Source organism: Tenrec ecaudatus, chromosome 1, assembly GCF_050624435.1.
Source record: "Tenrec ecaudatus isolate mTenEca1 chromosome 1, mTenEca1.hap1, whole genome shotgun sequence".
Classification (NCBI taxonomy): domain Eukaryota; kingdom Metazoa; phylum Chordata; class Mammalia; order Afrosoricida; family Tenrecidae; genus Tenrec; species Tenrec ecaudatus.
The window spans coordinates 54,714,211-54,736,860 of NC_134530.1; the positions used below are offsets into that span (position 1 = coordinate 54,714,211).

Consider the following 22,650-nt stretch of genomic DNA (forward strand, 5'->3'; position numbering starts at 1 on the left):
GTACAGGAAGCCATCATCTCTACTTGGGAGGCCTTACCCGAGCTACCAAAACTCGACTCGCCGTCTTATCCTCAGACTCAGCCTCCCTCGACTGCATGACCTACCTGTGTCTTTGGCTTAATAAATGTTTAAGACTTAATAAATGTTCTATTAAAAAAAAAAATCTATTTAGGCTTTAGACGCTATTACATGATCTTGTAAGAGCTACCTGATGAAGCTTTAAAAAATAATCTTCTCTGAGCTCCATGACATATTATAAGCCCAAAAGAGCAGTTTTCTGAATCTGTAGTCCTCCTTTGTGACAGATAACCTTTTGCATGTAATACCCACTCGATGTGGAAATGTACAGTCACTCCCTGTTGCTGCAGAGATAGAACAGACTGCGCTAATTCTGGACCTGACAGCTATGCAATTCTAACCCTTTCTCTGAGAAGCAAAGCGTTTAGCTTTTTAACTGAAATATTAACAGGAAAATGTATAAAGGCTATTTATGCCAGCTGACCCAGATTTTAGAAGCCAGAAGTATAAAAAAAAGCTAAACTAGATATATAACAATGGAATTTACAAAATTTATTTAACCGAATATTTTCTTTATAACCAATTTTGTATATTATCAATAGGCAGTCTATAATTATTTGTCATTACCCTGACTGATATATAGCGTTTGCTAGGTGACTAAGTATGAGGGGAAAAACAGAGACAAGCTCTTCTACACAGCTCTGACAAATACATGAAAACCAGAGAATTTTGAGTAGAAGGTGAGGGAAGTGTATCATATTACTGTTTTATTTTTTTTTTGTGGTAGAAATATGGGCTATTTTTCCAGCTGCCTGTCTTTTTTGGGACCCTCAAAATTATCTTATCATTTATTTGTGGGGAAAAAGGTTTCCATATATACCTGAGTAAAAGCCGAACTGACTATCAGCCGAGGCACTTAAAATTTCACCACCTACAGTACTGCATTAAAAAATGTGCTGGAAAAACTCGGCTTATATTTGAGTATATATGGTAATTTCTACACATAAAAATTACCGTTTGCTTTCTATTTTCAAAAGAAGATAAATGTATTGGATTGGTGCTGTTAGATGACAGGGGTGATATACTGCATCTATGAAACACTAAGCCTTTTTTTTACTTGGGATGCCAATGACAAGGATAAGGTAGTGACCTAAAACGCAGGGTGTCTCTTGAGAGGAGACTCAGGCGAAAGGTGAAACAGTGCTAAGAAGTAACAGCAGTCGCCTGCCCACGATGCAACAGCCTCACCTGCCATCTGTGTTATAATGCAGTTCCATCACGGCGCCACTGTGTCCCTTCAGGGTGGCATAGTTATCGCAGTCACCGTACACATTCCACAGCACTGTTTGGGAGAGAGGGATGTCACAAGTGGGCGGCAGGCATCAAATGCGAGCTGACACAAGTCCTGGCTGGTTTCGGATAACTCTGCGTCTCAGGATGGACGTCATGTCTCCATTGCCAGTTCTGATCTGGATGCTTCTCTCCAGAGATTCTCACACTTACTCCTAGCCAAGCACATGAACTGCAGGCATCTCACCGGCGGAAAGTACCTACTGTGTAGATGTACTTTACTGCCTGAGGCGGCTCTTTAGCTCACATTCCGTGCCTTGCTCCGTCAGGTCAAGCTTTGCCTCCACGAGGAAGACATTCTCCAGCCACAACAATTCACTTATCAGCTCGGTACATGATTCTCACTTTGTTTACCACACAAACCCCTTCACGCCTGCAACCAGGGTCGTTCAGTATTTTCACCTGCCCATTTTATTATGCCAACTATGTCGTCTGTTATGTTGCTTCACCTCCAGAATTGATCAACTTAAAATGAAATCACTATTTGGCAGAGAGCAATTATAAGAGGTTAAAAAGTGTGCCTTACATATCAGCCGGTCAAATCCTGCAGACGCCAAGGTGGATCCACTGGGATGGAACTTGCAACAATACACCTCTCCTTCATGCCCGGAGAGCAGCATGATCGGCGCTTGAAGGGAGGAGCACCTTGGAGGGCCCTGCAGAGAAGAAAGAAGCACAGAGTAGCCACTGCACAGGGCAAACCTCAGTACGCCCCAGGCCGCCCAGCCCACAGGCCGAGGGGGCTGCCAAACTGGGAGCGAAGGAAAATACGATGGAGCGGTTTCTGCTCTTCTCACATCATTCATGCCTCTCAGGAGTCTCTGCAGCTGAACTGGCCTGTCTCACAGCTAAATTATGGCTCAAACGTGTTAAACTCATTTTGCTACAGGATCTTTGCATTTTTGATAACAGCCCCCCCTCCCCTGGAATATTTTCCTCCATGTTTGGCTTTCAAATATTTCCGACTCAAAAAGTTTTTCCTCGATTGAAACCACCAGCCGCTCTGTGGGAGAAAGAGGCTTTCTAGTCCCGTCAAAAGTTAGTCTGGAAAACCTGTAAGAGCAGGTTCTTACAGCGTCACCACGAGTCTGAATCAGCTCAAAGGCTGTGAGTTTGCTTGTTCTGATAGGCCATTAACCATACTCTATTCCTTTACATAGTACTTAACACGATCTGAAATTATCTTTATATATATACATTTCATCTATTCCCCCACTAGAACAGAAGGCAGGTTTGTTTGTTTTTTTAAAAGGGAAAAGAAGCACTTTATAAAGAAAAAACTTAAATATATCCAATAACCCTTGGGTATGGTTACATAGTAATTGAGGACTATGATAAAGATCAGTCATCAAATAAATGATGTCTTGTATACCTTTTTAGGAATGTTGTTGGTGCTGTGGAGTAGATTCTGATACATGGTGACCCGATATGATAGAGTAGACCTGTCTCACAGGAGTTTTCTCTAATGTTTTATGGTAATTTTCATGGAATTTTATCATGCAAACTCAACAATGCACATACGTTCTGTTTTGAGCCACTGACTGTAATCCTTACAATGTAGCGGCACTCTCAAAACTCCCTCCACATTGGTGGTTTCCAACAGTGAAGCGGGGATCCTGACTGCAACGTCATCCGACACTGCACTCCCAGGAGCCTTCGTTTGAATGAATGCAGGATTGAAAGGAGCTTCCGACAACCCCGCAGAGTGAGGGTCAGTGTTGATACAGCGGGTCTGATTTTGCCCTTGGACACTAAGCCTAGGTTTGGGCAATTCTCTTCCCAAACCCAGGCTGACATGCTCAATTGCCAAACAAGAATAACTATACTACCCATCATCCCCAAATCTCTTCAGTGGCTTTTCATTTATTCAAATAATACCCCTTGCCAGGCACTGTTCTAGATATGGGGGAAACAGCAAACCAAATAAGCAATGGAGTCACCTAGCAGGAAGGAGAGATAATGGAAACCTACAGAGCATGGCCGTGTCCACCAGAAATGCCTCAGAGGACAGGTCTGGCAATAGATGTCAGCAAAACCAGCCTTTCGGAGCAGTTTCACCCTGACACGCTCAGGGGCACTGTGAGTTGAAGACAGGTTGATAGCAACTAGTTCATGTGCTCTGGAGAAGAGCACAGGGGTGTAGACTGACTGTGATATAGAGTAAGATGGTCAGGAAAAGTCATTGAAAGTGAGCCGAGCAAAGATTCCCAGGAGCAAGAGTTTACGTCCAGAGAGCATTAGCAGAAGAGCATCCCAGCGGTGGGAGCAACAGATGCCAAGGCTGTGAGTGACGCAGGAGCACAGAAGTCAGTGTGGGTGGAGCGAGGGAACAAAGAGACTGGTGCACGCAGAACATGGTCAGGATTTAGGTTTTACTTGAGTAGAAGACCATTGTAAACTTTTCAGAAGAGGATATAAAGAACTGATTTATACTTTACAGAGATTTCTCTGACTATAGGTAAAAAAAGTAGAAACAAGAACACCAATGAGAATCTGTCTCCTTCAACAATCCTAGATGAGCAAATAGCTTGAACAGGAGGTGATGGTGGGAGGTGGTAGACGTGGTAGCACTTCTGAATATTACTGAGGGTGGTGTCAGTGGGATTTGCTGATGGACTGGTCCAGAAGGTGAGAGAACGAGGGAACACATGTATACCTCAAAGTGCAGTAGGAGAGGTATGATCACTACCTATGCTTTATAAGAAAAGTAGTTAATAGCATAGGTCAGATTCTGGAGCCAGAGTGTCTTGGTTCAAAATCTGTTTCTGTATGTATACCTATGTTTATGACAGAATAGCAGAAAGGAAACAACCTAAGTACCTGTCAATGGATGGCCGAATAAATAAAATGTGGTCCACAGAATACTATGCAGAAAAAGGCAAAAAATATAAAACATGGATGAAACTGGAGAATATTATGAAATAAGGTAATCACAGAAGGTCACATTTTATTAAGACCTCACTATTATAAAGAGACAATTAGTATCCATAATGAACCCAGTATTCACTGGTGATTACCAGTGATAGTGCTGGGAGGGGAGATTCCTCTTTAGACAGCAGACACTTGTTATTTCTGGGGGGCAGGATGGGAAATATGACACCAAATGTGGGTGAAGTACGTGCGACTTGACCAAGGTAAATGATGTCACCCGGAAGTGGGAAAGAAGAAAGGCCATTTTTGGTAAAGGCTAGGACATGTAAAGCTGTGCAACAAGTAACGAATCTGCTTTGGAGGAAGGACAGCTAGACTGCTCCTTATAAGTGAGGATGGTGAACCGCCACCGCACGCATTTTGGACATGTGACTGGGAGAGATCAGCCCCTGGAAAGAACATCATGCTTGACATAGTAGAGGGTCAGCAACAAGAGGAAGACCCTCACTGACATGACTGACACAGTGGCTCAACAATAGGACACTCATTATAGGAAAGACTGGGAGGATGACGCAGGACCTGGCAGTGCTTTGCCTGTTGTACACAATAGGGTCACTGTAAGTTGCAACAGAGGCACACACGCAGAAGTCTACATGTTTAAATACCCCAAAACAAACCTGCTGGGGTCCAACTGATTTGAACTCAGTGACAGAATAGAATGGCCACACAGGGTCTCTATGGCTGTATGTCGTTGCAGAAGTAGACTGGGGCAGTTTTCACGTGGAGCGGCTGGTAGGTTTGACCTACCGATCTTTCAGTTGGCATCCAAGTGCTTTAACCACTGCTGTGCACTAGAAAAGGGCTATGGTGCATAGTTGTTATGTGTTGGGCTATAATTTGCAAGGTCAGCAGTTCGAAACCATCAGCCACTTCAGGGGAGAAAGACATGGCTTTCTACTCCCGTAAACAGTTACAGTCTTAGAAACCCACAGGGGCAGTTCTACCCCATCCTATAGAGTTGCTATGAGTCGGCCTCGACTCGATGGCAGTGAGTTTTGTGCCATTAGAACAAGAGCTCTGGTGGCAAAATGGTAATGCACTGGGCTAACTGCAAGGTCAGCAGTTCAAAACCACCAGTTGCTCCTCAGGAGAAAGACGAGGCTTTCTATTCCCATAAAGAACTGTTGTCTTGGAAACCCACAGTGGCAGTTCTACCCTGTCCTACGGGGTTGCTATGGGTTTGGAATTGTCTCGATGGCAGTGAATTGGGTTTTTTTTGGGGGGAGGGGTCTTATGCATATAAAGCAAAAAACAAACAAACCCCCCCCCGGAACTCACTGCTATCAAGTCGAATCTGACTCACAGTAACCCCAGCACAGGGTAGAACCACCCCTGTAACTTTTTACAGGAGTAGAAAGCCCCCTTTCTCCTGCCTTATGTACAGGGGTGGACTTATAAGTAGATCTAAGTGCACATTTATACATGAATCCCCTGCTTTTAAAAAGTTCACTTTATGAGTCTTCATTTTTGGTAAGTAAGAGACACCTGAGGGGGCACCGTGATTTTACAAAGCGAAACCAGCACTGAGTTGCAGGAAGCTGTTAAAGTGGTTGCGGTGTCTACACTGAACGAGAGTTGTGCTGCCAAGCACGTTCTCCAGGAAACACACTTACAGAATTACTTTAGGGAGCAGGAGACAGCTTGATAGGTTAAGTTTGTGTATTCATCTGTGTGGGAGCTTCAAAAACCTCATGGGAAAGGAGATCACAAGACACTGGAATTTTTCTGCGAACTTTCCATAGCTCCTTTGATTACTCACGTATACAACAAAGCAGACAGGGGGCAGAAAACACCTCACGGGACGGTTTACAGGGTCTAGAGCAGTGGTTCTCAACCTTCCTAATGCCGTGACGTTTTAATAGTTCTTCACGTGGTGGTGACCCCCCCCAACCACAACATTATTTTTGTTGCTACTTGATAACTGTCATTTTGCTACTGTTATCAATCAGGCAATCCCTGTGCAAGGGTCGTGCAACTCCCAGGGGTCTAAAGGCTGAGGGCCACAGTGTCATAGGACAACCCAGTCAACTGGCAAAGTAAAGAATGTTTGGTTCATATTCTGTGTCCTAGTTTGAGCAGTGTCTGGGCCTTCAAAAGCTTGCGAGTGACCACCTACGACATAGCCATTGGTCTCTACAGGTCTAGAATATAAGAATTAAAGCCACCAAATATTCAGAGAGGAAGCCGATCCACAGGCCTGACAGCATGAAGAAATCATAATCTCAACTGCAGGTGGTCCCTGGCTACCACTAGTTACTGCTGTGATCAGAGCCAGAAACGATGGCTCCTGACTGAATGGGAGGAAAATGTGGAATAGAACTCAAATCCTGACAACGTTCAAATTTACTGGACCTCTGGAAACAGAAGAGATGTAATAACGCCGACACAGTGCGTGAAAAGGAAGCAATGCCACACGACTTGATGGTGTAGAAATTGTTCATTGGCCACTTAATTTGCTGTGTCAACTCTCACTGAAAACACAAGATATTACTTTTTTTTTAAAGGTTGCTTTTGTCACTTACTGGATAGTTTGTTTTCTCATCTGCAAAATAGGTCCACAGGCGTCCCTAACTAAAATACTACAGCGATTACACAAGGCACTCAACACAAAGGCTCAACGAAGGGTAGCTCTGCTTCCTGGACGTGAACTCGTCTTTGTGGTTCAACTTTCAGCCAACGGGTAGATTGGCCTTGAACCACTGACACCAGGGAGGTACTGCACCTTAGCACCACCATCGGGCAGCATTTGTTCCCCGGGAGACAGCCCAGGAGACGGGAGGGGATAGGGAAGGAAGATGAATGGAAATGGAGAAACCTGGGGATCACAATCAATGACATGGAAAAAAAGTGACACAAGGATACCAACACAAAGACATCAAGGGAGGTTGGAAGAGTTTAAAGAACTTGCCCAAAGTGGCCATTATTATTCACTTCCTCCCCTCCCTCATCCATCTGCTCGGGACCTTTTACAGATGGTGCATAGAGGCTTTCTGTTCGCGTCGAGTGACTGCATCCGAAGCCCACAGGGGCAGTTCTACCCTGTGCGACCGGGTCGCTAGGAGTCGGACCGGGTCGCTATGGCAGTGAGCTGGGCAAAAGATGCCTCTCAAGTTTCAGCGGTCGTCAACCGAGGCCCGGGTTATGAACTGCAATTCTACCATGCGGATCCTTCGAGATTGTCCTGTGGGGGGAAAGGCCGGCTCGGGGCCAAGGAGAGAAGACGCGCTGAGGGCCGAAGGCCGCCTACTCCTCCACTTACCGCTTGCAGCAAAGCCCCCTGCTGCTGCCCCGCTCCGGGGCCCGAGCCCGCCGCTCCCAACAGCAAGTCATGGCGCTGCCGCTTGACGGGGACCAGGGGTAACTCCGGCCCTTTGCGCTTCTGCTGTTCGATCATGGCGGCAGCCACTCCGCTCCGCGCCGCCACGGACCGCGCCGGCACGTCCCGGGGCCACGCGATTGGCTTCCGCTTAATCCTTCCCCGGGAGCTTCCGGATTGGAGGAGCCAATCGGCTCCTGAATGCCCTCGCGGCGCCGCCCTCCGACTCGTCGCTTGTTATTGGGCAGCTCTTCCTGACGTCACTGGAGCGCGACTACAGGATTGGCGGGTAGGGCTGGAGTCCCTCCTACGCGCGCTGTGTCTTGTGGGTGGACGCGCGCCGGCTAGGTTTGGTGCTTGCTTCGCTCACTGCTGCGACGGGGCGACCTGGAGCTAACCCCGGGTAAGTAAGTGTAAGGAATGGGGGCGGCCACCCGAGTCTGCGGGGGCCACCCGTGTCATGGCGTCAGAGCTCGGCCCTTCTCAGCTGAAGATGCCGATTGCAAAGGGTCGGAGGCAGGCCCGCGTTTCATGCCCTGGATTCTCTCTCCCGGCGGGATCAGCCTGGATTTTCTGGCGGCGGATTCCAGACCCCGCGGCTGCCTTGGGAGGTGGGGGTGAGGGGGAGTGTCCTCTCCGGCTGATTTTCTAACAAGAGACTACTTGAGTCCAGCCCTGTTAGGGCGCTCCCACGGGAGAAAAGGCCTGGCTCCCATTGCACCACGATCAGACCTCAGTGGAGGGGCGAGATTCCGGCTAATGATGCTGCATCCTTTTGCTAGGGCCTGAGAGGCAGGGCTGGAGAAGATGCTCACTGCCTGCATCTCCAGGGCGCTGGATGGTTGAGACATTGGAGACTCAGATCTGTAAAGTAGGCCTTCTCTCAATCATCCAGCAGATACTGTGCTAAGCGTTGTGGGTACAGTGGGAACCAAACATGGCCCCTGGCAGTTTGAGCCTGTTGGAGAAAAGTAAGAGGTACAGGAGGGCTTCTCTGAGGAGGAGGTGCCTGAACCGATAACTGAAGGAAGAGGGGAAGGAGGGGCCTGTGGCAGGTGGGAACAAATGTGTCTAACAGGCCTGGAGAGGCTGGTGCAAAAAGAATAAAGTGGAGTTTGACAAGATGAAGGTGAAAGCAGTTAAAACGTTGGACTGCAGAAATGTATCACTTTCCTTTAGACTGATGGGTGGTCACTGAGGGTTTGGGGGTCCAGGGGAGTGGCTTGATCTCTCGGGCTTTGTGGTGTGAACAGATAGGAGACGAATCCTAGGGGAGACAGACAGACCACGTAGGAGGCCTAGCAGTAGTTCTTCAAGAGGTGGTGGTGCAAGAAGGACTGGGATATTCTAGATGTTTAGAAAGGAACATGGATAAACTTGGTGGTGGATTGGATGCAGGGTGTAGAGAGAGGGGGATCAAGGATAACATGTAGGTATCTGGCTTGTACAGGTGAAAAAATGTTACCACCATTGAGGTCAGGAACACCAAAAGACAAGTGCAAACTAGAGCTTAGGTTTTTGTTCATTGTTGTCATTGCATATTTATTTTGTTCTTTGGTGGTGGGGGGTATCATTGATGACATCTTGCAGGCAGTTTGAAATGATGGCTCTGGAGCTCCGAGGATGTTTTTGTGTTGGAGACAAAAATTTGGGAGTGCTATATGGGGTGATTGAGTCACATCTGTAGGTAAAATGACATCTAGGCCAGAACCTTGAATTCCAACATTTAATAGCCAAAAACAGGAGGATGGGAAGGAAACAGGAAAACAGAGAAGGAACAACTAACGAGGAGAACCAGAGGGATTTTTTCCCCCAGAAGGGATAGTCTGTAACAGAAATTCCTGGAATTTAGGATGAAGATTGGAAACTGCCAGGTTTATCATCCTCGGGCTCACACCTTAGAGTTATTTTGGGGGATGATGAACCCAATGAGGCAAGGATTCAAACAAGATGGAGGCAGTGCTTTTCAGAGGTGTTTGTAAAAGGGGAGGAGAGGCTATGGCATGGAAAGGGGATCCAATTGAGAGGCTGATGGATAAATTGAATATCCAAGAGAAAATCTGGTCAGCAATGTAAAGTTTCTGAGAAGATGGGATCTGACTTAGCAGGTGAGGGTGCAGCCTTCAGAAGATAGACAGTTTCTTCACTTAACACGTAGGAAGAATGGGATGAAGACTGCAGAACCAGCTTGTTTTGTATGCCTGGCATTGGAAGATGAGTTCCTGCCTCCTGGCTTTTATTTTCTCTGTGGAGTCAGAATTGGGATCATACACTTGCAGTGAGGTCAGAGATTTGAGTAGATTGCAGAAGATTTGAAAGTTACTGTAGGATATGAGAGAATAAGCTCACCAAAGAAATGTAGGATTTCAAGGCAAAATAAAGGACTCCTTTGAGATTGGTGAGCATAACTTGTTACTCGGCTATTTATCTTTACCAGGCTATTTAGTTTATGCGTGCAGAAAACATCCATGTTTGAGAATGACTGTGGGTTTGACTTACAACACAGAGCAACCTCTAGTGCCCCTTTTATTTTACGGAAGAGGCTCGACAGCTAAAAATGATTTCATAGCCTCATTTTGCCGCTAAGCTGAGAATTGAATTTGGATCAGAGTTAAATGGGCAAAGAAGCAGAGTGCAAGGCAGCCAGTTTTGCTGGCCGTTGTCATGGCAAAGGCAGTGACTTTTTCCAGTCAATGGTTTGCTGGCTTCATGACTTTATGTAGCGATAGTAATACATTTCTTATCTTGACAAGGGTGGTGTTATTTTGTAGCTTAGGACTTGTTCCTGGAAGTTTTGTTAGCTCTTACTTCTATCTGGTAGTAGTTTTGAAAGCCACACAATACCAGACATTGAATCCTTTTCTGCTTAACCTAGCTATAGTTAATGCTGTTGTCTGTAACTGTTTCCCATCAGGGCAAGAAGACTGCCAGACAGGTGAGTTGTCAAGAGAGTGAAGGGTATTGTTGAATGATGGGCTGTGGAATCTAAGGGAGGAGGGCATAGAAAAAGTGCGGAAAGATGGGAAGAAAATAGAAGCCTTCTCTGTTGGAGATTCCTCCTTATCTTTACTGGTCTACACAGTTGTCATTGCTTTACGACGCTACCCTGTTTGATGCTTATTTGCCATTACTTTGAACCACACTGCATAACTGATTTGTCATCCTCACCTCACCTCACCTGCTGGTGAGATTGTCTAGGGTAAAGGGTTGTGCATAAAAGGGTGGCATTGTGACAAATGTGTGTGGCCCTTGGAATGGGCTTTGATTCAATAGTTTTATTGACATATAATTCATTTACCATACAATTCAGTGACTTGAATATTTTCAGGAGTGTGCAGTCGTCACCAGTCAATTTTAGAACATTTTCTTCATTTCGTATTCATGGTTATTAGCTCTCCATTTCTCCCCAAGCCTAACCCTAACCAACTGTCTTTCTAGTTGTCGTTTATATAGATTTACTCATCCTGAATTCTACATAAAGAAAATCATATCCCCAAACCCCATAACAATAACAAAATAAAATACAGAAAAACCTCAATCCTAAAGAAAACAGGCAATAAAAGAAAATAGAACAAATTAAAAATGAGTTAAAGGGAAAACACGTGATAAGGTGTTAAAATTTCACATAACTCTATCTGCATTGATTCTCGTTCTGCTGCGCTCCGTCTGAGGGCAAGGCTATCCACTCCCCTGGTCAGTGGTCTGAGGACATTCAGGGGAGGTTTCATCCCTGTGAGGATTCTCTCGCTCTGTGTTTTGGACAAAATACTTCATTCTTGTAAAATTGCCATTAGTGCATGTCACCTCACAGCGACTGTATAGGACAGGGTAGAACTGCTTCTGAGTTTCAGAGACTAACTGTCTGGGAGCAGAAAGCCCTCCCGGTCCTTCTCCCCAGGGAGTGGTTGGTGGTTTCGGACTATAGACCTCGCGGATTGCAGCCCAATATGTAACCACTGAACCACCAGCGCTCCTCTCGTAAAATAAGGGTAACTGTATTTAGGGTTGCTGTAAGTCCAAATTGACTCTATCACAGGGATGAGTAATGTTTTAGAGTTGTTTTCTGGATGAAAATTAGGTTTGGAAAGTGCTTAGCACAGGGTCTGCTATGTAAACATTCATAGATGTTGTACTCTGGCCATGCGTTAGCTAACAGTTTTCAGTAGGGTGTCGTGTAAGACTATTGTTTTCAGTACCCAGCTACAGTTTTCTGTGTGCACTCTACTGTGCCAGGAGCCTCGATGGTGCAGTGGTTACAAGTTGTGCTTGCTGCAGTTCGAATTCACCGGTTGCCTTGGGAGAAAGATGAGGCTTTCTGTTCCCATAAAGATTTCCACACTTGGAAACCCAATGGGTCCGTTCTTCTCTGCCCTGTAGTGTCCCTATGTAAGCCGAAAGCCACTCATTGTCATTGGGTTTTTTGTTTGGTTTCCTATTGTGCTAACAGTAGAGATTTGGGGAGGGAAGTTATGGTGCCGTGTACGATACGGGCATGTGAACAGGTATTGCTAAATCAAGGACAGGAAATCATGTTCACAAATAATGTTAGAGCATTTGTATTCCAGCTCCACCATTCACGGCTTTGTAATGTGAGCAGGTCACTTAGCCTTCTTTCTTAGTTTCTTCCTCTGTAAGATGGCAAGAATAATTGTTTATTTCATAAGGTGGGCAAGAAGAGGATTGAACTAGTTGAGAGAAGTAAAACTCGTATAACACGTGGCAAATAGGAAGCACTCAAACCTTAGCTGTTGTTATTAGCAGACCTGGAAGGGACTTAGAGACTATTGTCTGGAAGAACAGTGTGGCCTAGGAGAGTAAGTACTGGTCCCGAGGTCTAGTCCCAACATGGCTCACTCTGAGCAGCATCTGGCAAATCACTGACCTCTCATTGCCTCATTTTCCATTTTAAAAAGGCTTGATAATCTTGTGTAATTCCTTCCCACTTCTACATTTTAAAAATATTTTATTGGGAGCTCTGTTCAGTCCCATCAAGCAGTGTTGTACAATTGCTACCACAATCAGTTTCAAAATGTTTTCTTTCTTGAGCGCCTTGGTAACTGTTACATTTTATGAATTCATCTTTGTGCTTTTCCCGGCTTTTTCCTGTTCTTCCTCATTCCTGCTTTGGAATGTGTCCTCAACATACCCGTGCCTGGAGCTTGAAAAGCAAGACGCTGTTGCCGTATGCAGCTGCTGTAGGACTCTGGTGGGAAGGGGACGGCCAGACTGCCAGTTACCATGTGAATGCCTCTCTTCTGCAGGCATACCCAGATTCCTTCTCCTCCTCATTCTGTAGACACTAGGATGTTTCCCTCTTCTTCCTCTGTTCATGCAAGAACTCTCTGAAGACAGGCCCTGGGACCTCACAGTTAAATAGGTAGTGGTGCTTGGTCTCACGTTTGAGTGAATCTGGCCCCAGCTCTGAACTGTATTCTTTGTGAGTCTGTGTAGTCAAATGACTGAAAGTGCAGCTTCGGGAGTTACTGTTCTTTGTTTACATTCCACTAGCTGACTTGCCTCAATTCTTTTACCGAGGTTAAGGTTCAATGAACATCCCTTTCTCTCTCTCTCAGGGTTCTCGTTCATTCGTGTTGTCATAGTATGTTAGGTGTAGCCGTGTATTGAAGGTTGTAGTCTTTGATCTTACTAATTTAATATTATGCAAACTTTTTTTAACTTGTGGAAATGGGGGGAGGATTTCCCCCCCCCATTCATATGCACGTTAAAAAAAAGCCCTTTGAAATAATCACCAAATTATGGAGAAATAGTGCAAATAACACTGAGAGTTTAGTTTATGATCCATCACCTCTGAATAGTGTCATTTTCTTTCAAAGATATCATCATACATGACCAGAGTATACTATTAAAGTCCGAAAATTAGCAACCTTTCTCCTTAGGCCCACCTCTCCGCGCTCAGGTCTGGGTGTCCATTCTGGGCCCCTGCTCTTCTCATACGCCCTTCTCCCCTGACCGTTGGCTTGTTCGGCCCCTTGCTCTGGGAAGGGTGTAGAGCAACAGTTCTTGTTCCCATAGTGTACATTGTGCCGTTGCTGAGAATGCTCACGTGAAATTAAGCACCTAGGGAAGATTGCTTGCCTGAAGAACTATTGCAGGGCAACCCCAAATGGTGCTTCAGTCTTTCTCAATGTCTTTGCGTTAAGTATGGGGGTATGATCTCATCTGATTGGACTGTGTCTCAGAGTTTTTTAAACTTAGATATCCAACATTCCAGTGTGGAGTAGGGAACTAGTGGACGGATCTGGGGGGCTGGCCCCAGTACCAAATAGTGGATGCCTGCCCCTCCCCCCAGAAGAATTTATTTCAAAGGACAGCATTGAATCTACAGCTCTTGGAGAGGGACATATCTGATCGGAGCACACAGGAGCAGTTGAAGGGGGAGTAGGAGAGAGTGGAGCACATCCTGGCCCACCAGGCCCTGAGGACGATGACCCCAATTAGAGCAGCCAGTCCACAGACAGGACCACATGGCTGACCCCACTATGAGACATGACGTCCTTCACTGACCCATGGCCCTGCGGGGGACAGCACCAGAGACACAGTGTGGGAATTGCACCTGACCTGATCCTACCACACCGAGGCAAAGCACTGGGGGAGTGCAGCGGAACAGCAGGGAATGGAGTGGCAAGGTCCCCAGGGAAAGCTGAAGGTGGACTTTGGGGCCAGGATGTGGTGCCCCAACAGACTGGACTGGAAAACACTCCTAAAGGCCAACAAATGATTCTTGACCTAACTATAAGCTTTTCTTTCTTGTTGTGTTTTCTTTTGTTCTTTGTCAGTGGTTGTTGTTGTTTTGTTGTATATTGTTGCTCGGTTTTGCTCTGTCTTGTTTTTGTGCATATTATTATCTCTGCAGGTCTGTCTAAGATGATAGGCTGGATGAACAAGCTGGAGGAAAAACAACAGGACTGACAGTCCCGGGGGGAAATGGAATAGGGGGAAGAGGGGGGGTGGGTGTAAGGCAGTGGTGTTTACAAACCCAGGGACAAGGGAACAACAAGGGATCCAAAATGGTGGTGAGGTGGGTGTGGCAGGCCTGGTAGGGCATGATCAAGGGTAATGTAATGAAGAGGTATTGCTGAAACCCAGGTGGGGACAGAGCATGATAGTGGGACAGAAGGAAAGTCAAGGGAAATAGAGGAAAGAGCTGGGAGGCAAAGGGCATTTATAGAGGTCTAGACAAAGACATGTACATATGCAAATAGATGAAGATGGGGAAATAGATCTATGTGCCTATATTTATAGGTTTAGTATTAAGGTGACGGAAGGACATTGGGCCTCTACTCAAGCACTCCCTCAATGCAAGAATACTTCTATTAAATTGGCATTCTATGATGCTCACCCTCCTGACGTAACCTCTGAAGACAAATCGGGTGAACAAGCAAGTGTGAAGAAAGCTAATGGTGTCCGGCTATCAAAAGATATAGCGTCTGGGGTCTTAAAGGCTTGAAGATAAACAAGCTGCCATCTAGCTCAGAAGCAACAAAGCCCACATGGAAGAACACACCAGCCTGTGTGACCACGTGGTTCTGAAGGGATCAGTTATCAGGCATCAAAGAACAAAAAATCATATCATTGGGTGTACACCTCCATGATACAATCGCTGAGGACAAATGGGTGCAGAAGCAAATGTGGCGAAGAAAGCTGATGGTGCCCGGCTTTCAAAAGAGTTAATGTCTGGGATCTTAAAGACTTGAAGGTAAACAAGCGGCCATCTAGCTGAGAAGCAACAAAGCCCACATTGGAAGAAGCACACCAGCCTGTGCGATCACGAGGTGTCAAAGGGATCAGGTATAAGACATCATCAGAAAAAAAAAATCTTACTATAGTGAATGAAGGGGGAAGTGCAGAGTGGAGACCCAAAGCCTATGTGTTGGCCACTGGAGATCCCCTTGCAGATGGGTCTAGGGGAGGAGATGAGTCAGTCAGGGTGCAATGTAGCTTTCTTCTAGTTCCTAAATGCTTCCTCTCCCCCTCCCCCCATCATGATCTGAATTCTACCTTGCAAGTCTGGATAGAGCAGAGGATGTACACTGGTGCAGATAGGAGCTGGAGGCACAGGGAATCCAGGGTGGATGATCCCTTCAGGACCAGGGGTGTGAGTGCAATACTGGGAGGATAGAGGGAGTGGGTTGGAAAGAGGGAATGGATTCCAAGGATCTACATGTGACCTCCCTGAGGGATGGACAATAGAAAAGGGGGTGAAGGGAGATGTCGGACAGGGCAAGATATGACAAAATAATAATTTATAAATTATCAAGGGCTCATGAGGGAGGGGAAAAAAAGAGGACCTGATGCCAAGGGCTTAAGTGGAGAGCAAATGCTTTGAAAATGATGAGGGCAATGAATGTATAGATGTGCTCTACACAATTGATGTCTGTATGGATTGTGATAAGAGTTGTATGAGCCCCTAATAAAACGTTTTTAAAAAAAAACTGATTTCAAAGCAGCAGAACTTTTTTTTCCCCAACTCCAATCTTACACAGAAGCTTACTATATAAACTGGATCAAAGCAGAGTACTCCTGTTTTGTATGCCTTCTGCTAGTAATACGCCTTCCCTCCACCCTGGCCCACTCCCCAAGACCAGGAGGACGAGTAGGAAGGAGCAGTAGCCAGCTTCTGCCCAGTTACTAAGGGTAGGTCCCTCCCCTCCCAATTGTCCTGGGCGGGACTTGCCTGGTTCTTCTTTTTGGTGGGGGAGCGGGCAGTGTACTGCTGCCGCCCTTGGCATGTAGGCTCCCTGCTGGTCTAGTTGGCTGACCTCTTTGGCTTTCTTCCTGAACCCTGTGGAGACCTATGTATTTCAGAACTGACTTAAAAAAAAAACAGCTTGAATTGGTTGATGAACCTCTGAATAATTTCCACACAGCCCTAGGGTTTCACAGAACATAATTAGAAAAATTGTAAATGCTGTCTTAAAATGGCACCCCACTGCTTTTCTGAAGTTGTCAGCCTGCTCATTGCTTTATTCCCAGGCTTCCGCTCAGAGCTGCATGCCAGTTTCCATCGGAAAAACCACACGGGGTTTTTCATGCCACAGGAGGAGCAAGCAGATGCGCCTTGTACTCAGTGGCTCATTCTCTTATCCCAGGAGAAATGTGTAAGGATAACCCCGGAGCGTTTTGATCTGATTGTACTTTCCATGGCCACTGTGTGCAGAAAACAGATGATAGACTAGAGGGTCAGATTTACCCCAACTGCTGATTCTATTGTACCTCGCTAACGCCACGGGAGTCTCTACCTCCCCAACGCCACGGGAGCCTCTACCTCCCCAATGCCACGGGAGCCTCTACTCCCTAACGCCACTGGAGTCTCTACCTCCCTAACTCCACGGGAGCCTCTACTCCCTAACGCCACTGGAGTCTCTACCTCCCTAACTCCACGGGAGCCTCTACTCCCTAACTCCACGGGAGCCTCTACTCCCTAACGCCACTGGAGTCTCTACCTCCCTAACTCCACGGGAGCCTCTACCTCCCCAATGCCACGGGAGCCTCTACTCCCTAACGCTACGGGAGCCTCTACCTCCCCAATGCCACGGGAGCCTCTACTCCCTAACGCCACGGGAGTCTCTACCTCCCCAACGCCACGGGAGCCTCTACTCCCTAACGCCACGGGAGCCTCTACTCCCTAATGCCACGGGAGCCTCTACCTCCCCAACGCCACGGGAGTCTCTACCGCCCCAACGCCACGGGAGTCTCTACCTCCCCAACGCCACGGGAGTCTACCTCCCTAACGCCATGGGAGTCTACCTCCCTAATGCCATGGGAGTCTACCTCCCTAACGCCACGGGAGCCTCTACCTCCCTAATGCCACGGGAGTCTCCACCTCCCTAACGCCACGGGAGTCTCCACCTCCCTAACGCCATGGGAGTCTACCTCCCTAATGCCACGGGAGTCTACCTCCCTAACGCCATGGGAGTCTACCTCCCTAATGCCATGGGAGTCTACCTCCCTAACGCCACGGGAGCCTCTACCTCCCTAATGCCACGGGAGTCTCCACCTCCCTAACGCCACGGGAGTCTCCACCTCCCTAACGCCATGGGAGTCTACCTCCCTAATGCCACGGGAGTCTACCTCCCTAACGCCATGGGAGTCTACCTCCCTAATGCCATGGGAGTCTACCTCCCTAACGCCACGGGAGCCTCTACCTCCCTAATGCCACGGGAGTCTCCACCTCCCTAACGCCACGGGAGTCTCCACCTCCCTAACGCCACGGGAGTCTACCTCCCCAATGCCACGGGAGCCTCTACCTCCCTAACGCCACGGGAGCCTCTACCTCCCTAACGCCACGGGAGTCTACCTCCCCAATGCCACGGGAGCCTCTACCTCCCCAACGCCACGGGACCCTCTACCTCCCCAACGCCACGGGAGCCTCCACCTCCCCGATGCCATGGGAGCCTCCACCTCCCCGATGCCACGGGAGCCTCCACCTCCCCGACGCCATGGGAGCCTCCACCTCCCCGACGCCACGGGAGCCTCCACCTCCCCGACACTACAGGAGTTGGCGGGATAATAACACTGCCTTCATAGAGCTATTGACCTCTGGTCAGTAACTCCTGTTGGTTGGGGGGTGTAAATTGAGAAGTGCCAGGCAGAGCAGAGGGAGGGTTGGAAATGAGACTGCAGTGCTGGTAAATAGAGTGGCAGAATTCAATCTGGTGTTTCTCTTTTTTTAACATTTTATTGTAAATTCAGTGGGGGTGTACAGATCAGATAATTATTTTTGCCTTTAACAACTTATCAAATCTCTCAGTGGTTTGCCCTGATGCCCTCTTTCTATTTCCCCTTCTTTTTCCCATCTCCCTCTTGGATATGATCTTTCCCTTCACTCAAGTTAATTAACCCGCTCCCCTCTATTCTGTTACTGGCCCTTCCCACCCTGTCCTACCACCTCTGGTAACCATCAAAGTCTGTGTCTTTTGGCTTGAAAAACCTTTAAAAAAAACACCAATTTTTACTTTTTTGTGATTAGGTACGGAGCATAATCCCCTCCATGTCAGACGTGTTCACAGGTGCATCATCCTTCTCTTCCCGTGCTGTAGTGCTCCACTGTGTGTGCAGCTAACAGATTCGATACCGGCGATTTTAGGTTCACTGGGTACTGGGCTGAACCCTCCATTCTATCCAAATACTGTCAGCAAGTGATGAAAAACCAGCTGTGGTGATGTAAACAAAAACAGGGCAGAATTATGCCTTATGAAATAATTCAAGGATAAGGATGTTCCTAGACCTTAGGGTCAGCCAAGAACAGTGTTGGAAGCTTGCCAGGGATTTTTTTTTTTTCTCATTTCTGGTTCCAGCTGCTGGGTGGTCCTTGTGAATTAGGAATGTGTTTTAAGGGTAGGAGATGCAGTCATTGTCTGACAATGCGGGGCAGTTGAGCGAAGGAAGCCCAGGGAGAGTAGTCAAGACCTGCTATGTAACGGGGAGGAGATGGTGAGAAAAACCTGAGGCTGATGCTATTTGTCTCCATCTAGCAGTGGCTTCTGTAAAGGGGATGGTTAAGAGCCATAGACCAAGCAAAAGCCAAACAAATTATATTCCTTGCCGTCAAGTTGATTGCAACACAAAACGACCCCAGTGGGCTGAGTAGAACTGCCCCATAGGGTTTCCCAGGCTGTGCATCTTCACCTCACAGAATGGCTGGTGGTTTTGAACTGCTGACTTTATCATTAACAGCTGAACACTTACCCAGTTGCTGTCCAATTAGTTCTGACACATCCCGTGCTGCACCACGCTCACAATTGTTCTTAGGCTCTGAGCCCATTGTTGCAGCCCTGTATCAGTTGACCTCATTGAGGGCCTTCCTCTTTTTCTCTGTCCCTCCACTTTACCAAGCAGAATTGCTCATTTCCTCTTAAAAGCAAGGAGTCCAAAGAGAGTGTTTTTAAGATCCCATTTAGTGCTAACCTCTGAGACTTGCTACTCGAGATCGCGTCAGCATCACCTGGAAGCCGTTAGAAATGCTGAATCGGGAACACCACCTCAGACCTGTGAATCACAACCTGCATTTTAACATGGTTCACATGCCTGTAGACCTTGAGAAGCACTGTTTGGAGCTTTGAATTTGAGAATGAAAGGGGCCACTTTTTATTTTAAGACGACAAGCAGTCTATTTGTTCTGTTTTCCAGTACTCTCTTGAAATGACCAGGGATGTAAAAAAAATTCACAAGGTATGCAGTAACATAGGAAATGGGGGAAAGGTGTCATCAGTCTACTAAATATTTGATGAATGTCTGGAGGATGTGAATGAGGTAGGATTGGGTTGAAGAAAACCTCCCAAGCTCAATGTGTTAAGTCTGGGTAGACTAGAGAAACAAAACCATGGACACTCACATATATAAAAAAGAGGTTTATATACAAGAGCAATTGAATATTGAGAAAACGTCCAGATCAATGTTAGACCATATGTCCGATACCAATCTATAAAGTCTTCTTCAGACTCACAAAATGCATGCATTGATGCTAAATGCAGGAGGATCACAGGCCAGTGGGTTGGAAGTCTTGTGGATCCAGTGGCCTTGTAAGCATCTCAGGGGCAGGGGTCTCAATGTTCTCCGGCTCCAGAGGTCTGGTTGCATCAGGGTGGGCCTATGTGGTTTCTCCAGTTCAGGGCACTAGTGTAGTTCCATGTGTCTTACCAGCTGCAAAGTCTCCCAGGGAGTCAGCAGAGAGAGAAGTTTCTCCCACCTCCAAGGAGGAAGTACTGGAATTCCCAGAATCCTGAGGGGAAGGCCATGCCCACACAGAAGCCTCATTGGCTATGACCCGATTGACAGAGTAGACTCCACCCCTTCATTCTAAACATTTTTCAGTCCCAAATCGAGTTCCACATTATGCAACTAACACACTGAATTCATGAGATTTTTATAGCAAGATTATGGGGAAACTCAGCTGTAGGGGACGAAGGCAGGGATGGGAACATTGAAGGATTTTTAAGAACTCATCAGTGATGTATAATCCCCAAATGAGCTTATGGAACAGTCCAAATGTGGGAGATCATCCAAGGAGATAAACCAAATCCCAAACTCACTGCCAAGTTGGTTTCTATTCATAGCAACCCAATAGGACAAGGTATAACTTGCCTCTGTTCGTAGGTTGTACCTCTTTACATGGGTAGAAAGCCTCTTCTGTCTCCCACAGAGCCATTTGTGGTTTCAAACTTCTAACCTTGAGGTTAACAGCTTAGTGCATAACCCCCTATGCTACCAGGTCTCCTTGCCAGGAGAAAACCAAAACACTCAACTGCCATCGAGTTGATGGCAACTCATAGCAACTCTGTGGGACAGGGTATAATACCCTGCCAGTTTCTGAGACTAACTTTTTTATTGGCACTTAATCTACATATTGAATAGTACAATTGTTCAATAATATCAAGAAGAATTGTACAATCATCACCACAATAAATTTTTTTTCACAATCAACTTTCAAACATTTTATTCTCCCTTGTACTCTTTGTTATTTGTGTGATGTTTTTTAATTGCAGCAAACATATATACAAGACATTCTCCATTTCAACAATAATTGTTGCCATTGATTATAATTCAGTGCCATTGATTATACTTTTGGTGTTGTACTACCATTATTGATGTCCTTTTCCAAATTATTCCACCACCATTCACATGAATTCAATGCCCCCTAAGCAACAACTCTTTCTCCTTCACCCATGGGAACCATGGGCAAGTTGGTTTTCTTTCTTTTTATATAGTTTTCTTGATATAATGTTCCCATATCATACATTTCCATAGTTAAATCGCTTTTAAAATGAGTTGTGTACACATTATCACAATCAGTTCTAATGCTCCCTCCCCCTCCTGCATTCATTGTCTGCTCCCCAAGTCTCCTCATGGTCCCCCTGCATCCCTGATAAACTATGGCATCAGTTACTGTCTCCATACATCCACTCTGTACTTCACAAACGGAAGCCCAACAGAAACAATGAAAAATGAAAACAAGCAGAAGGAAATCATAATAATACAAAGATAAAAATAAAGAGTAAGAAAGAAGAGACCACCAACAATACTTAAAAAGCCAGCAAAGAAATTCCTGCCTTGGAACAACCAAGAGCCTAGAGCAAATTCAGATTGGGTCAAGAGGGAGTTCAACTGACCAAGTATCATATTCTACCACGGTTCGATCCACCGTGATCAAATTTCCAATAATCTGTCTGATAGTACAGCTATTTGAGTCCCTCACCTGTGGCTAGAGGGGAGCTGCCAGAGGCTCAGTCTGACTAGCTAGTCTGCAGATGGATTTTGGGCTCCTACTGTCCTCCAGAGCTTTCTGCAAATTGGATGTTTACAATTTAAGCTCTGATACTTTCCCCGTCATCATAATTAGATTTTGTTATCATCATCTTTGCATCAGACAGGCTGGTGTAGGTCTTCAGTGTGGATTTAGTTCTAAATGAATTAAATGGCTGCTTGTTTGCATACAAGCCTTTAAGATCCCAGACACTATTCCAATTGATAACCGAGCACCATCTGCCTTCTTCACCACACTGTGCTGTAGCTCCCTGATCTTCTGTGATCTCTTCGTGAAGGCCAGTGTCAAGCAGGGCCATGTGATAAGAACTAACTGCTCTTGGATTGGGCCGAGAGTTAGGTGGGGGCCCAGAATCCACCTGCTGGTCCACAGGTTATAAACTACTCTGGTTTACTTTGGCTGTTATATTATTGACAAAAACAAAACTAACAAAAACACAAAGAAAATGCATAAAAACAAGTCGGATCATCCCTTTCGGGTATAAGGCAATTGCATTGGTAATATCAGTAATGCATCCGATGGCATAGGATTTAAGATACTGTTTCTATGAGGAGCGTGTGCAAGTTTAGTCCAACAGAGAGCTCCAATCCATGAGTTGTTGCTTTGCACAGATTGATTTCCTAATTGATTGAGCTCTGTGTACGCCGAGCTTGGGGCTTGGCACTAGGGAAAACTTGTGCACTTCCTGCCTGTCAGGTCAGAACCTGTCATATTAATGTTGCAAGGGAGCGTTGAGGTACGGAGTATGTGG

At 46.3% G+C, this 22,650-nt stretch overlaps 2 protein-coding genes across 2 annotated transcripts in view; one reads left to right on the forward strand and one right to left on the reverse strand.

The window, feature by feature from the left end:
* Window positions 1-7,747, reverse strand: part of SNRNP40 (small nuclear ribonucleoprotein U5 subunit 40) — a 28,577-nt gene extending 20,830 nt beyond the window's left edge. Inside the window, exons 1-3 of the mRNA XM_075553318.1 lie at window positions 7,559-7,747; window positions 1,895-2,024; window positions 1,267-1,360 (exon numbers count right to left, since the gene is read on the reverse strand). Coding sequence (XP_075409433.1) covers window positions 1,267-1,360; window positions 1,895-2,024; window positions 7,559-7,693 — 359 coding nt within the window. The 5' untranslated portion in view covers window positions 7,694-7,747. The remainder of the gene's footprint in view (window positions 1-1,266; window positions 1,361-1,894; window positions 2,025-7,558) is intronic.
* Window positions 7,748-7,894: 147 nt separating this feature from the next.
* ZCCHC17 (zinc finger CCHC-type containing 17) overlaps window positions 7,895-22,650 on the forward strand; it is a 79,131-nt gene continuing 64,375 nt past the window's right edge. Inside the window, exon 1 of the mRNA XM_075553323.1 lies at window positions 7,895-8,018. The gene's annotated coding sequence lies outside the window, so the exon portion shown is untranslated. The remainder of the gene's footprint in view (window positions 8,019-22,650) is intronic.